Source organism: Hesperophylax consimilis, chromosome 27 (assembly GCF_061612785.1).
Source record: "Hesperophylax consimilis isolate HC1 chromosome 27, BYU_Hcon_1.0, whole genome shotgun sequence".
Lineage (NCBI taxonomy): Eukaryota > Metazoa > Arthropoda > Insecta > Trichoptera > Limnephilidae > Hesperophylax > Hesperophylax consimilis.
Window position 1 is genome coordinate 20,518,924 of NC_142862.1, and position 16,854 is coordinate 20,535,777.

The 16,854-nt window shown below is 35.8% G+C and overlaps 1 protein-coding gene across 2 annotated transcripts; it reads right to left on the reverse strand.

Annotated features, from left to right (window-relative positions):
- Nucleotides 1-509: 509 nt before the first annotated feature.
- On the reverse strand, nucleotides 510-15,609 carry LOC149410731 (uncharacterized). Of its 2 annotated transcripts, XR_016305005.1 has the most exons (8): nucleotides 15,465-15,609; nucleotides 13,311-13,844; nucleotides 12,833-12,936; nucleotides 12,378-12,535; nucleotides 12,080-12,154; nucleotides 11,827-11,942; nucleotides 4,665-11,518; nucleotides 510-842 (listed from the first exon to the last, which is right to left on the reverse strand). XR_016305005.1 is itself a non-coding variant. In XM_089648454.1 (7 exons), exons 1-7 carry the CDS (start codon nucleotides 15,465-15,467, stop codon nucleotides 9,641-9,643), a joined length of 2,868 nt encoding a protein of 955 aa, XP_089504580.1. In that variant the 5' UTR covers nucleotides 15,468-15,609; the 3' UTR covers nucleotides 2,275-9,640. The 2 variants fall into 2 exon arrangements, 1 of the variants encoding a protein (XP_089504580.1); XM_089648454.1 differs by lacking the exon at nucleotides 510-842 and having other exon boundaries at nucleotides 2,275-11,518.
- Between the last annotated feature and the right edge of the window lie 1,245 nt (nucleotides 15,610-16,854).

Here is a 16,854-nt window from a genome sequence, read left to right on the forward strand (position 1 = left end):
CTCTTCTTTATATCCTAAATAGTATAAAACAAAGTCACTATCCGCGTCTGTCTGTTTGTGAGCTTAGTTCTTCTAAACTATGAAACGCAGTTTGGTAGGGTTTTCACTATCATTTAGAGAATTTCTTCCGTAAGGTTTATATATATATATAATACATGGATATTATATTCATTGAAAGTAGAGAAAAGTCGAGCAACCCCAGGTAAACGTCAGCTAGTAAATAGATATTTATGTTTTGTTGAAGTAGTTGACAGGCTTCTGTTTCAATTAGATTGTCACTAAAGTATTGAATGTCATAATAATCATTTCGTGAATTTCTCTAAGGATTAAATTTGCTTTACAATCATTTCAGTCTTCTTTTTGAAGACAGGATTAGATTGTTCCTATTTGTTTTTGTTTTTTATTGACATCCAGTATTGAGTCCATATGATACTGCTTCACATCAAAGTATGTTTAATGTTACCACTAAATTATTAACAATAAAATGCATTTACTTATGTTGCGTTGTTTTATTTGAGTATTATTTATTAGCTATTATTATGAACAGACTAAGAAAAGAAAATGAAGACAGGAATCTCGCCTCCAGTTCTCAGTCCTTCCCGTCCTGCGCAAAATCTCGGTCTGTATCTGGGTTGCTTCCACTGGGGCACCCAGTCTTAATTTGTGGCATCCTGTCATCTGCCAATCTTTCTACACACAGGTCCAGTCCTGTGCAGGCGCTATAGGAGTCCCCTCTGAGTACTGACTTACCAAGGCAAGGGGGTTTAAAGGGTTCAAACCCCGCACCATTGGCCTCAGTATTGTGTAGGATAAAAAGAGAATAGTACTCTTAGATTGAATTCCTGGAAAATACAACATTATTTGCACCATCTCTCTTTTTTTTTTTTTTTTTTTTTTTTTTTACAGTATTACCGCACAAGAGTCCCAACTGCTCCCGTCTGGAGCCAGTGAGACTATGGCATCCCCAATTGGGGTATGTTGTGAGGCTGAGGGTATTGGGGAGGGGAGGGAGATGGGGAAGAGGAAGGTGGGGAAGTACCTGGCTATTCAGATCTGGTCACCAAACACGGCTAAAGCCATTTCAAGCAACGTTTCAATTCTGAATGGTGGTCTTACACCAGGGCGATACTGAGAGTATCTTCCACTCTGGAACGTGCCGCAAATATACTATATATTATTTTAAATGAATTAATTGTGAAAAAACACAAATTAATCAAATAAAATTTATTTGCGCACGCCGGGTTCGAACCCGCGACCTTCGGATCTGTAGTCGAAAGCGTATACCACTAGACCACGCCGGCCGTCTTTTATCAATAATAATGATTGGATTACTTGTATAGCGCCGTTTTAGTGAGAAAATCACCTCAAGGGTGTTCGCAATGGATGTAAATAATAATTGTGGTAACACAGAGCCTTAGAGATTTTTACTAGGATCAGGCGCCGTTTGGCTTAGAGCTGGCCCTGTACACGTCCAGCTCATTGTAATCTCGGAGACCTTTAAAACCTTACAATGATGTGTTTGTTCCAGAGCGATGATGAGAATTTTCTACAAAAGATAATTAATAATTTGTGCTCCTAGAGAAAGTCTGGACATGGATTTTCAAGTGTCGAACACACTTCGGCCGGGAAAGGTAGTTCTACCCGTTCCGTCAATTGATGCTTAACTGCGGGATGGGTAGTTCTACCTTTTGCGCCCGCCTCATTTCAACGGCAGAAAAGAGGGAATTATTCAATGTTTTTATATGAATATTATATACCAATCTCTTTGTAAAGGTCCCAACTGTATGTACATAATTATCGAATCGTAATGCAAGTCTTCTTTTTATATTTATCTTCGTGCATTTCATTTACATCGGTGTTAACAATATCGTTGCCCTAATTTGTTAGCTTTTGAAAACAGCTTATAATGGTTTCATAGAAATTGTCTCCCTTTCTGTCATGATTAGAAATATGATCTAAACGGTGTTAGAAAGAGTAAACACCATGCTTTATATTCAAATCTAAAAGTTAACCACAGAAGAATTAAAATGTACACCTCTATGATACCAAAAGTTCTGACTGCAATTTATGAAACTTTTTATACAAAATGAAAAAAAATGAGGTGACAGTAAAACTTATAACACATTTGTCTAATAAAATGTGTTTTTTTCGTCAGTGTTTAGACGACAACAAGTAAGGTGAGGCATTTTTAAAACTTTTCATGTTTGCATTAAAAAAATTTATATTTCAAAAATTATGTTTATTTCAAATAATAAAATTTTAATGCATATTTCATCACCTTTTAAAAACAGTTTTTAGTTTCCGGATACATTCAAAATTCTCCGGAAATATTCCGACAAAATATGTCAGAGGCCTGAGGGGCTATCATATCATGCAAACCGCCGAGCACACAATAATATGTATAATTCATGTTCTAGCGTAGCTTCAAATATTTTTAATAATATGTTAAGGCGATGCCATACGTAGTAATGTAAAATCATGTGTTTTTGGTTTGAAAATTTGGTCACCTAGAAATGTTTCAGATGCTTTATTTAAATACTGCGAGTAGAATACATCTTGGCCTTTGAAATAATCTAGTATTTTTAAGATAAGTCTTTTTATAAGTCCAGAAAAAAATAATGTAAAGGCCTATGAAAACTGCTTTAAAGTTCAAAATCTCCTACTTACGAACCCATTTTCGGTTATGATTTTATTGTATAATGTGGCAAATTATAAAATGATCGAAAAAAAATTAAATATTTATGCCTGAACATCCACAAAATAAAATAAAAGGCACTTTTTGGCCATATTTTTTTCGCCATCTACGTAAGGGTTGTTATTGATAGTGGCTCAATTTAAAATATTACACAGTACATAGTGCATCGCCTTAAAACAAAACATAATAAATAAAAAAATCAAAAATAAAACATTAAAAAACATTTGTTTCAGCATTACTCCAATGCTAATTTTATTATAAATTCTACTGCTCACAATTTATTCAGTTTTGTCATTCTTAAATTGTATTTTTTTAATTATTCTTTTGCTAACATAACCTCTTAGCTTACGTACACCGCTTACACTAGTGTAACACAATAATTCAGGATGGTGTTAAATTATTCATAGTTATAATATAACTTAGCAGAAGATACTTAAATTAGAGGACTAACTTTGGGACAAATATATACATGACATTAGCTCTGAATCCATACAAGTTATAATCTAAATTAATGTGAATTTCATTAAAAATCTTATTTAATTACTAAATTAAATATAAATCACTCCAGATATTCCTTATTTAAATTTAAATCTAATTAATAAAGTCAATATATATTGTGATCGTCAGTAGGAATTTTTTTTTTAAAGTTATAAAACAAGTTAGGCCATTTGTTGAGAGATATTTACAAGCTATACAGGGTGTCCGGGGTGAAAGTGCAGTAATTCTACATGATGGTAGAAGTAAAAAAGATAAATAACTATTTTTGAAATTTCAACTTTTACATGTACTTTTCAGCTACAAGCGAAAAATTTCACCGGCGTGTGTGTACTGCATTATTATTGCTTTCGGATCATTTTAAATCGACCGGCCGATCCAATAACTAACACCCGCTACCCGCCATCCCCGCGCTTTACAGCTGCTAACAGAACAGCTGTGATTTGTTTACTTTAAAGAAATATTATAAACAAATACCTCACATGTACTCACTATACATGTGGGTTACATAACTCAATAATGGGTTAGAGGGCCTGAAGGCCGCCCGTTACGTAACAAGAGATTCATTCATAAATGCAGGTGGATGTAATAATAAACAATGTCACCAGTCTCATGCTCGACAAGTACACAGCGAATTTATCGGGTAAGTGTGTACCTTCACTAAGGATTTTTAGTAGGTGTGTCTTTTTGTATGGAAAAAAAAGTTGGAATTTCGGAAAAAGTTATTTATCTTTTTTGCTCCTACCATCATGAAGAATCACCTCCCGAAGTTACTGCACTTTGACCCAGGACACCCTGTATAGATATTTACTTGACTGTGACGAAACCAACCTACCAATACGCTACTCTTAAAGGCTGGTTTCAGTACACGGTGCTACCCGAATTATACAGAACTCAATCATTTTTTCAAGTGCAGCTGCATAATTAATACGATGTCTAGTGACTCTAGCATCGAAGACATTTTTTTTTTGTATTTACAAACATAAAAAATGATCTAAAAGAAAATTTTGGGTTCACTGATACAACAGAATAAATTTTAATTGAAGGACTTTCGTCACCGCCAAGAACTACATGAGAATGATGTCAAATGGACTTTTCTTTCCATCCTCAATCAATGCCATCTCCGCTAAATCCTTTCTGATAAATTATAGTTACTAGCTGACGTCTACCCAACGTTGCTCAACTTATCTCTACTTTCAATAAATATAATATCCATGTATTATATATATATAAACCTTTTGGAAGAAATTCTCTAAATGATAATGAAAACCCTATCAAACACAGTCGCATAGTTTAGAAGAACTAAGCACACAGACAGACAGACGTGAAAAACTCAACTAGCTTGTAAATATCTCCGAGTATGAATGGCCTAAGTCAGTACCTGCTTTGGTATTCGAACTCGACCTGCACTAATTCTAGCCCAACACAAAAACAACTGTATAAAAAAAGAGTACATCAAAAAGAAATCAATTACCATGCAATAACCTGTTTTAATACAAGACAGCTATAAGCAAACCATTTTTTAGAACGCAGATTAAATTATGTATTTGTTTATTGTAATTTACGCAAGTGGTTCAAACTAGTTTGGAATAGCACAATCAAACAGTTCACCATTATGTATACTAATAATCTCTCTTTCTGATTTATCTGTGCGTCTGCAGATTTTTCACATAACTAAAATTCATTTACGTATTAAATATTTTGTGATGTACATACTGTTATTCTATAAATTAATTTAGTTAGCTTTGTGATATACATACATATTGAATGCTTTTTTTATATGGTAATAATAATGATTGTAAGTTATAACATCCACCACAGACATGTATCTGAGAGTATGTGTGATAATGCATTTGAGCAACTAAAAGATAAACATATATGATAAGTGCAAAAATGCTAATTTTTCAATGTAATTTCATCAAGTTTTGTGACCTCTTTCATTATTAACATACTTCCGTCGGGAAGCATAGTACATTCTACAAGGCATTGCTGTCAGATACATAATTATATATGAATATTATATACCAATCTTTTTGTGAAGGTCCCAACAATAAATATGTATATGTCTAAAGAATGTGCTACAAGTCTGCTATTTTCTTATCTTCTCGTCGCTTGCGTTGAAGAATATTTTATGAAAAGGATTACAGGCCCAAAACTGACTTTATGGAGTTGTATTACAAAGTAGGCATTAATTTCATACAGTACTTTTATATTTGGGGTATGGTGTCTACCATTTAAAAAAAAATCATTGAAATATTATATTTTATTTTCAAAAATATATTGTTTTTAGGGTAAAGACATATTACGCTATACGCATCATGGCTGGGCCTATTTCAACATATCGATATGCTGAAATAGCCCAAGCCACGAGATGATAGCGTGGTCTGTCAGAAGCATAAAGCAAAATCCATTTTAATCCAACTCTATTTTATATTCTACTAACTGACGTGTGCCCGGCACGGCTTCTCTTTACTCTACTGTCTATAAATATAATACGCATGTATTATGTGTAAACCTTCCAGAAGAAAATCTCTAAATGATAGTGAAATATTATGTATTAAAATCCGTGGCGTAATTTAGAAGAACTAAGCACAACAGAGAGACGGGGATAGCAACGTTGTTTTATACTATTTAAAGATGGTCCATCAAAGCAAACGATCCAGCATAACTTATTTAGATTCAATTTACATGTTAAATTATGTATAACTGTAGACTAGAAAAATCTCATATCTGCACTTATCATACAATTACATTGACCTAATAACGCAAATATATTATAACACTATCGGTGGTATAGAGATAAAACCAATATAAGTTCTTTGTCGGCATGTCTGTGTGCCCGAAGTAAGGACAGTTGTATCTCACTTTGATTGAAAATGATAAAAAAAAACATTTACAAATATCATTTTTGTATCGATACATATCTATAGTTCCGAAGAACAATGTCGGATGTGCAAATATGTAGATTTGCAGTAGATCTGTTTAAAGTTTCTTTCTGCATTTTTACTGATATTTTGCATTAACGCCTATTTATTTAATTGGAGAAATATATCATCAAAAACAGTAAAAATGCCGAAACTAAACTTTAAACAGCTCTAATGCAAAACTACAAATTTGCACATCTAAAATTGTTTTTTTGGGACCGTCGATATAATCAATTTTGTCAGCTAGGTTGGTACAAAAGTTTTCATATGAATCAGTACACGTAAAACCTTCTTTCTTCAGTGCATGAAACACACGTCTAAAGAATAAACGAGCTAATTTCATATAAGGTACGTCACAATCTCCACTTTCAAGTGGGACCGTTTTGGGGACGTAGCATGGCAAAAAGATGGCCATTGAAATTCTAATAGCATTGGATGGGGGCCTTGGTTGAATAAGATAAACGTAGGTCGCCCACAGATGTGATGGGCTGTCGACCTAAAAAGGACAGCAACTTCAAAATAAAGCCTACAAGTTGAGGAAATGCACCACTTTAATTTGTTGGGCTGTTGAAGAATTTAATATTTGACAAAATTTAACAAAAATAAATCACATTTTAAAGTATGTATTACATTAAAGACTTGTTTCATTTAAAAACATTAAAAATCAACTAAGCATTAAAAATTAAATTACCAAAATTAGGTCAATAATTTATTGGTAATTTTTATAATTTGAAATATTATAATTGTAGGATTTGCGAAGCTGAAAGTTTTTATAAAAACCATTGGTTCAGGTTAATAAACTTCAAATATTACGACATTTGTCAAAAATTTAACAAAAAAAATACACATTTCAAATCCATATTTGAAATATGTATTTCTTATTCTAATTAATAAATTGAGATAAAATTATTTTGGTACCTACTTAACCGATTGCAATAATCAGCTCCAATTTTAAAAATGTCACTAAAATTCAAAGCAAATCAAGATTTCATTGAACCAAAGTTACAGACAGAATCACAACGGAAACTAGTATTTTTTTAACTAGCCAAAGTCCCGGGCGTTGCCCGGTCTTTACTCAGAGTTGTTTTAAATCAGTTGTTGACAGTAATTTTCCTTGTGTGCAAAATTTCATCAAGCATCAGGGATTTCTGCTTTAAGGGATGGGGTGGTGATTAGAAATCTCATGTAGGAAGTGACCTTCCTCTTGCTTTGATGGTCAATTGTGAAAAACTTCATCAATGTCTCAATAAAACTGTAGATTTGTATAAAAAGCCACCATTTTTTACATATAAATATAGATAGAAGAGGATCGATAAAAAACCACAATTAACTGTTATGATTTAAGATTTATTTACAGTGTTCATCATCACACATCTGCTCTGATGATGGACACTGTAATGCTGTCCAAAACGTTGGCTACAGAAAGAGGTAGCGCAACACGGCATAATAACCCAAAAATAAATCACTAAAACAATTAATTGTGTTTTAAAAATTTCTCTTTGATCTCATGATAAAAAATTGAATGGAGATGCCATCTATGAAATCGTTCACAAACCAAATATGCACATTAGTTGTTTTTTTCAGTTCACAGGGCAAAATTAATAAAAAATAAAAGAAAATCACAAATACATTTCAGCAAATACAATCATGATTTTTAATCACAAAAAAATTACAAAATTATAATTTTACTATGCCATTTTGAAATACAGTATACCATTTTAGCTAATCAAGTAACTATGCAGGATTTCATATTTAAAAAAATGTACAACATGAATTATACAGATAACACATTTTTTTGTTTTTACTATAAAAAACAATGTTTTTCTTAAAAGCTAGTCATTCAAAATGATATACCATAATAACCTTATTGCTATAGAAGGTTACATTTTTCATATTAGTTATTATAGGCACGTTTAAATTAAACAAATAATCATTTTTACTTTTTCTGTAAGCCTCATGGCCGCCATTAATTTAAGGACTTATAAAATAGACTATTATTTAAATTAATTCATACATTGAAGTACAAATAACACGTAAATAATATGCACAGTTTTTCATTTTTAACCTTTACAAAGCTGGCCTTTTCAACGCAATCTATCGCATCACGTGGCACATTTTTGACACAATGTAATACGTATTTGTCGCCATACGCGAGATACGCTTACGGCGATAGCCGCTGATGGATCACAGATCACATATGAGCCAGCCGCGCAGATAAGGTTAAACATGCAAGACAGAAGAAAAAGCTTAACGGACTGGGGAAAAATCTCCACTCGAAATGTTTTTCTACACCTTGATTAAAACTATTTTCAGACCAAGATTTGGAATTTTCTAAATCAAAAAAATAATATTGCATTTTGTATAACATGATATTCCATGTGTGATGAATAAATAATGTAGAAAACTCGAAATTATTCATTAAAATTATTGTTTTCAAATAATATACATTTAAAAGTGTCCACTTTTTTTAGTTGACAAGTGAGCATTGTCATTTTCATTAGTGTTACAAGATACAAACATAATTCTTGTAAGAAATAGTTACATTAAAGCTATATTATAATCTAGAAACAAACAAACCACTGTATGCTATAGAACCATACATAATCGTGTTTTCCGTCGAAAAATTATATTATTATCTAGCCAGATGTACAAAAAAAAACTCCACAAAACAAATTGAAGAGCAGGATAAACATTATGGCCCTAAACTTCTCTGCCTATCCATATAGATATAGGCATGAAGTTAAATTATTTACTTAATTTCTAAAATCTATCATATATATGAAAAAGAGGTTTTTTACAAACTTTGTAACAGATGATTGTTTTTTTTTTAATTCAATAATTTTGGGCTATGTCTGTCAAACCGTAATTACATATATAATAAATATATATGACATTTTTACCAATAGGCTCGGTGACTCTGTACACCTCGGAGCGGCAGTTCCACGTGCCACGAAAGTACGGTTATGGTTTGCAGCGCATTCCATTGTGCGGCCTTTCTGTGCAGCGGTGTTGAGCGGTGCGTGGTAGTGCCGCTCCGAAATGCATGTGCGTAATACACAACCTTCAATTGTAAAACATTAAAATCGGTCATAAACAATAATTCGAGAGATTGTTCGACAATTTAAAATCGAAAGAGTTCAAAGTTCATAAAATCACTTCAGTTTTACATCCAAATAGTTGAAAGTTAATAAAATCACTTCAGTTTTACATCCAAAATGTAATTCGAGGTTCATAAAATTACTTCAGTGTTTAACATCCAAAGAGTTCATAGTTTATAAAATCACTTCAGTTTTACATCCAAAATGTAATTCGAATTTCATAAAATTACTTCAGTGTTTAACATCCAAAGAGTTCAAAGTTTATAAAATCCAAATGTATTTCGAGTTTCATAAAATTACTTCAGTGTTTAACATCCAAAGAGTTCAAAGTTTATAAAATCACTTCAGTTTAACATCACACGGAAATTATTAAGTTCAGAAAGGTATCATTATAACCACTTGATTAAAGTTAAAGATTTAATTTAATATCACCCGTCGTAATCACGATCGCATCTGTCATCGTGAGTCCAGTAGCTGGCAGATCTGGAGGATTCCATGGGATCTCGTTTGACCCTACCGGATCCCCTCTGATCCCGCCGGAGGCCTGTGGTCGACCCGGAAATTGATCCCGACCTTTCGTTCCCGTCCTCGTTCCAATCTTCGACACGTTCCGCTTCATCCTTTGATTTATTGCTCCATTTTCCCGAATCTTGTTTTGATTCTGAGTTCCTGGTGTTCTTGGATTCGTCGGAATCTCTTCGGCGCCAGTTGGAGTCTTTCTCGTCATTCTCTTTGCGTTCTCTGTTGAAGTTGCGGTCCTGTCGGGTGTCGGAGCTTCTTCTGTCTTTCTCACTCTTCTGCTGAAGCCTTCCCGAGCCGGATTTCCTCTGGCCTTTGTCTCCATTCCTATCGAACTCACTTGACTTATCGCCACTTTCTCCAACATCGGGAACATTCTTACTCCACATCAGTGTCCCCGTCTCAATCTGCAGCTTCTTGAAACCCTCTTCGTGATGATCATAGTTGTCTTCTTCCTCTGCATTACTTCTGTAAGTTGCATATTCATTGTGCGGCTCGTAATTATTCATCCTGGAAGATGGATTCTTCATATCTTTCAAGTCACTATTGCTTCTTCCCAGCCGCTGTTCGGACTCCAAGCCTGAGTTATCAAAGACCTCGTTTTCGTAATCAGCTGCAGTCTCCTCGTTCCAGCCTTGCTTCCACTCCAGATCACCGCCATCGTAATCATTACGAATCTGTTTTCCCAAACTGGAAGCACTTTTGACCTTTTCTAGTAATCCCGCGGTATTTGTGGCGCCCCCGTAATGAAAATGAGCTGAGGAATCTTTTGACTCATCCGCATAGTACTCTGGCTGCTTGTCGTTGCTACTTGTGTAGAAATTAGCTTGATTTTCAAACGAGTCTTTTCTTGGTCTGTGTTGATTGTAGGTCGGTTGGTTACTGAATTGTTCCTCTTCACTGACTCCGTTGGCTTGCTGCCTCCAAGAATTGAGATCTAGTCTTCCCGCCAAAGCTGAGGGAGGCATTTTAGGAGCCGCATTCTCCATCTTGGCTCCAGTGTTGATGGGAGGAGGAGGTTTATTCCAGAAATCCGTATTGTCCTGGCTAGCGGACGTAGCTTGTTTCACTCTGGGCACAAAGTTGGGAGGCGGAACGCTGGGGCAGAACTTGGGAATCAGATCTTCCGGATCGTTGACACCCATTATTCCGGGAGGGGGTTCGTTGAAATCAAAGTCACTTTTAACATTGCTGTTTTGAACCATCCGGGAACCAGCGCCCAGTATGGGACGAGGTTTCCTTTCCGAATTGAAAGAAGAGTTCAAAGCGCTACCGTTAACGCTACAATACTCGTTATTATCAGAGAAATTAGAGTCTGACACTCCCGAGCTATCATATGAAGAATCGAGCGGGGTTTTTTCTTCGAAAACATCATCTTTAAACTTGGAATATTCGTGGTCAACATTTCTATCTCCGTTGCTGTGAGTAGACCAGCGATCGCTTGAATCTGACTTCCTGGTCCGATTGTCTTTACTTCTAGCATCTCCGGGTTTATTCTGTGTATCTTGTTTTATGTCTTTCTGCTTTGCTTGAAGAAGGCGATCCTTCTGGAGGTCGGGCTGGTCATTGGAAGACGTAGAGTCGTCGAGGTGTCTGGCGTAGAAGTCTTGCAGGTACTTGGGCAGGGGCTCCAGCTTGTAGAGGCACTGGTCGGAGAGCAGCATGAGCCAGATCTTGCAGTTGGGTGCGGGGGGCTGGCGGGAGATGAGAAGCTTGCGGGCACTGATGGAGAGACTCTCCAGCTTGTCGGGTACGTACTGGTACAGTTTCCTTCCGTGTTGCATCAGCTGGAATAAACAAAATTAGATTGTAAGTACATATGACATTTTCACAGATGACGGAGATGTACAAGACACGGAGGAATATGGCAGATTGCAATGTAAGGGCATTGCCATTGTAGGCCTATTATATCGTAGGAGACACAGTGACAGTGAGAGAGCTACACCAACAAATAACACAACAGACACTTGGAAACCCTAATGCGTGGAATCCACTCCTCTCTCTCCACGTCTCTCAAAGTAACCTCAGTAATTATTGTAACTCGAAATAAAATAATGTTGAATCAAGTGTTGAATTTCAAAATATATTGCCTTACCTGGACATTAAGTGTGCGCAGGGCCAGTTGTGTGTTGCACTCCAACAGCTCGATGCTGACCTGCACTATCAGCCTGGCCAGGGTTACCAACTCCTCGCCACCCAGCATCTTGCTATCTGCAACAAAAATACATTCATAAGTTAGAGGGGAAAAGCCACATTTGACAACCATAAATAATAACCATGAATTTGATCACAACTAAGAATAAAAAATATATATTGAACACAAAGACGAATCGTTGTATTTTATTTACCTGTGTAAATATCGGCTAACAAGGAAGCTGCATTGACCAGATATTGGTCCGCTCCTTCCAAGGAAATCTCCAGCCCTAAAAAGGAAGAAAAATACATTGTTAATTTGTATTCAAATTTTGTAAACATCTCTTCTGAAAAAATGAAAATATCTCTTGTGTTGCTGGCATATGTTGGCCATAGAGGTTTCATAGAGGTGAAAATATTAATTATTCTGTGGTTAACTGTGGTAGCAGGCCCAGCTTCTCAAGTTGTTATAAACCCCCGAAAGAGGAATTGAAGAGTTTGAACGAAACTCACCATCGATCTTGTCCGTCATCGACTCGATGAAGAGGTGATGCAGCCGGTGTCCCAGGAGCTGCGAGCGGGAGAATGAGACACTGCAGCAGAGCAGCGAGATGCGGGCGGACATGCGCGAGTCCAGGATGGCCGCTGAGGATATGGCGTCCAGGGCTTGTCTGCAATTACACATTTAAGGTTATGGACAAACTGTATGGCAAGTATGGACAAATTGTGTAGCAACTATTGACAAACTGAAAATTAGATCAAGTCTCATGCAAAGTGGATGGTAAACTTGATTATGTGTATCGGCCATAAAATGAAAATTTCAAGGTTTTTAGCTGTGTTCAGAGTTTACAAATTGACGCATAATTTTGCAGTTGGCGGAGTGACAAAAATTTATGGATTTAAAAAATGGAAGGTTGAAAATTATCAACTGATAATCTATTATGGCAGAACATTGGAGAATTAGTCACCTTAACATGTGTGGTTGTGTGCACGTCTTTGTGAGAATGCCTTCTATGTGTTGTATCTTCTGATTGGTCAAAATACCATCATCCTGGTTTGATAGCAAGCTCACCTGAGGACAAATAAAAACAAAATTATTTATTAAAAAATACATAAATGTAGTAGTGTTTCCATCACAATTTGAGCGGCAAAAAAGGAAAAAAAAAATATATTATGCAACAGCTATGAATTAGCAATTGATTGCTGCTTATATTTTCTTAGCACCCTTAAGAACTTGAGTCAAGAGACAGTAAAAGACAAAAATTCTGTGTTCGGTGACCAGATCTACAGTCAAGTACTTCCCAACCTTTTCCTCCCCATCTCTTTCTCTTTCCCACTACATTCACCCTCACAAAATACCCTAATTGGGGATGTCATAGCCCCACTGGCTTCGGGTAGTTCGGACTCCTGTGCAGTATTCATATATAATAAAAATAAATAACAAACCTGCTTTATCAAAAATGCGTATCTCTCATCAATGTACAGCACCGACTGGCTGTTCTCATCAGATAGGCTGCCAGTGCCGCAGAAGTTCCTCTCCTCCTGAGAAACCTTCCTGGAGTTCGGCGCTCCGGCCGACGGATCGTTTGGCTTGTTAAGAACGTGGACGTTTGACGGGTATGTAGTCTGCGCCATGTTCGCCGATTTGTATTGCTGCGGAGGAAGATGGGGCGGCGAAGATTTCTGCTGACCGCCTGCTAAATTGCCGGCATTCTGACTGCCTGACAAACTTTGTGAAGGTTTCTGACTGCCCGATGAACCTTGGGGTGGTTTTTGGCCGGACAAATTCAGAGGTTTTTGATTTTTGGACGGACGGATGTCGGAGTGATGGGCGCTGGGGCTCTGTGCATTGGGGGCGCTAGCGGCTCCAATTAGTCTCTGAGAAATAGGCGTCGGGGTGTCGGGTTCAGTGACCTGTCCTGGCCTGCGGAGTTCTTTGTTTCTACCACCGTAGCCTCGACCACGACCAACCGAGGAAGCCTGAAAAAATAATTTATTAGAATAAGTTGTGGATAATTCAAATGACAGCTGCACATCTAACAAATGCTGATTAATATGACATAATAATTATTTTATATGGTCCTGACTATCGCTGCGCTACGACCAAACTGCACAAACTATCAAAGCGGCGGAGCCAATTAAAGGTATCCTTTTGGTGGGTACGTAGAATCAATGGCGTTGTGCCATTGTGTATAGCTGCAATTAACAGAAGTATGGTTACGATGTTTGCGACACTTTGAACATGCGGTTTCATGCTAATAATGGTTCACGGCCCATCTCCCATGTTTCTATTATCAATGTTCCTACAAGTAAAAGCTCTATTGTAAGTTTTATTTCTGTTACATGCATCATTCATGATAGAAGGTGAGAGGGTACAATGGATCGATCAGCAGATTTAAAGCAGTACATTGCATTTTGTAGTACAGTCGGCGAAATAAAAAAGTAGATTTGTCCAGTAATCTAAAATTCTAATATTAATATCTGTACCCGAGAAGCATACGGATGCAACTCCAAAATACAAAATGTTTGAGGAGAGCCGAAAACCTATGTGTTTTTAGCAAATCTCAGGTTATTTCCACAGATGTTTTCGTTGATAATTGAAGGAAATGTTGTTGTTCTGTATTGTTTTCACCACTTATCCTCAGAAATTGTTATTCCAAAATAGAAAAAAAAATTTATATCATAGGTGTTGAAACATTACCCATGAGTGAAGTTGTGATGGAGATTGTACAGACTATGTTACTTCAGTAGTGAAGTTTCTGAGAATTGTTAATAATGATTATTTTTAAAGTAAACAATACACAAAGGCACTAAACAAAGTGAACAAAATATGTTGTCGGCACATGTTGTGGTAATGTACATAATATCACTGGTAATTAACTCAAACACAATAGATATCGAACCACGCATACTATTTTTTAGAATCTTGGAATTACGTATTTTCCTATGACGAACTCGAGGGAAGTAGTATGACTCAGATAATGTTATTTCAAATAAGCAAAACTGTATTTAACCGAACACGAAAGATGAGAAAACCGGAAGATTTTACGCGAGTGACATTTGAACAGTAGCGTCCCTGACGGCAGAGACTATAACTATGATAACAGAGCAATTTTTGATAAGAATAACACCAAAAAAATTATTGGATGCGTTTTGTATGGGATGATCGGTAGTTCATATCCGATTTGGTAGGTGGCTCTGCTGAACTATGTTGACCCCGCGAATGCATGCGAATCGAATGTAGCTTCGCAAAGTGCCATTGTGCAGTATTTCATTTTACGATAAAGGAAAATATCTCAAGGCGAATGCGAAAACAATGAACAATTTCACAATTAAAAAGCAAATTATTTTCAGGTACGAACATTCAAAACCAATGTATGTGACGATTTTCGGTTAAAAAATAGTATCAAACACAGCTGTCATTAAACTAAAAACCGTGCGTTTCATCACGCACAAAGTGACCAGTGTTAATGGTCCGTATTGTTGGAAAAATATGCATTGAGTCGCGTATAGCTAATGGACTTCTTTAATATACACTTTGCAGGTGCAGGTAAAGCAAATGTTGACACAGGTTTTTCAGTATTATCATAAATATTTTACCATTTTTCACTACACAACAAAACAATTGGCAGGCGCCATTCATTCGCTCCGTGTTGCCATTCTAGAAACTCGAATACATAAATATACCACTCTCTCGAATAATATCCGGATAATGATTGCCACGATCGAAAAACGAGGGAAGAGTAAGGCTAGTGGCTACTAACAAAAAATAATACTGCTCGTGATTAACCTAGTTGGTTCGTATTTCCAAATTAACTTAAAAATAAGACAATAGTTATAAAAAAGTGAAAACAAACCATTACAACAGTATCCAACACTGAATTCCAAAACCACAACAACACACTTTTGTATTTTAAAACTAAATATTTTTTTCACGAACTTTCAGAAAACACTGATATTTTAAGCTTTTTGATTTTTTAAAACTGAATAGGTGCACTACAATGCGACTGTCTTCTTACGATGTCATTGATTGACTGATTTAATGTTGAATGGTATCTTGTATAAATAGAGAAATTATCGTCTTCTGCTACTTTACCGTGAATAACAATATATCGCCGTCTCTTTCTGCGCGTGCTTGGCTGGATCATTAAAATAACATTAGGAATCCGCATAATAGCATTCGTTATTAATGTATTTGTGACTCATATAATCTTGAATTATGAGTCACGGTACTTGGTGTAATGTATTTTTGAAGGTGATATGGAGATAAAATAGCCATATTAGTTTTTATTTCATTATTTGTCTACAGAAGTTTCTCTATTTTTAAACACTTGTTTACTGACAAAGTCATTAATATCACCCTGGAAAATTAAAAAAAATTTTTTTTTTGCATAAAGTACTTAAGGTATAATTTAAAAGTAAAGTTTTAATATTGTCCTCATACTTTTTTGTAGACTGTGTTTTAAAAAAATATTAATAACCTTTTTTAGGTGAATACCGCACAAGAGTCCCAACAGCACCCGCACCCAACCGCCTGGAGCCAGTGAGACCATGGCACCCTTAATTGGGGTATGTTGTGAGGCTGAAAGAAGTGGGGAGAGGAAGGAGATGGGGAAGAGGAAAGTACGTGGCTATTAAGTTCTGGTCACCAAATACGACTAAAGCCATTTCAAGCAACGCTTCATTTCTGAATTGTGGTTTTACATCAGGGCAATACCGAGAGTATCTTCCACTTTAGAACGTGTCACAAGTATATTTTATATATATATTTTTTTTTATATCCTTTATTTTTTCCCAATTTATATATTTGACATTACATGTTTTAATAATAGGAAAGGGAACCCACTAAGGCGCAGCCTGTGCGTGGGTAATATAAGTTTATACATTAGATTTTTGTACCTAAAAATAAAGTAAGCATAATGAAGAAAAACGGTAGGATTGTAATTAGATTAAACTTGTAATTAGATTAACTAAAATATTGTGCAAGGTG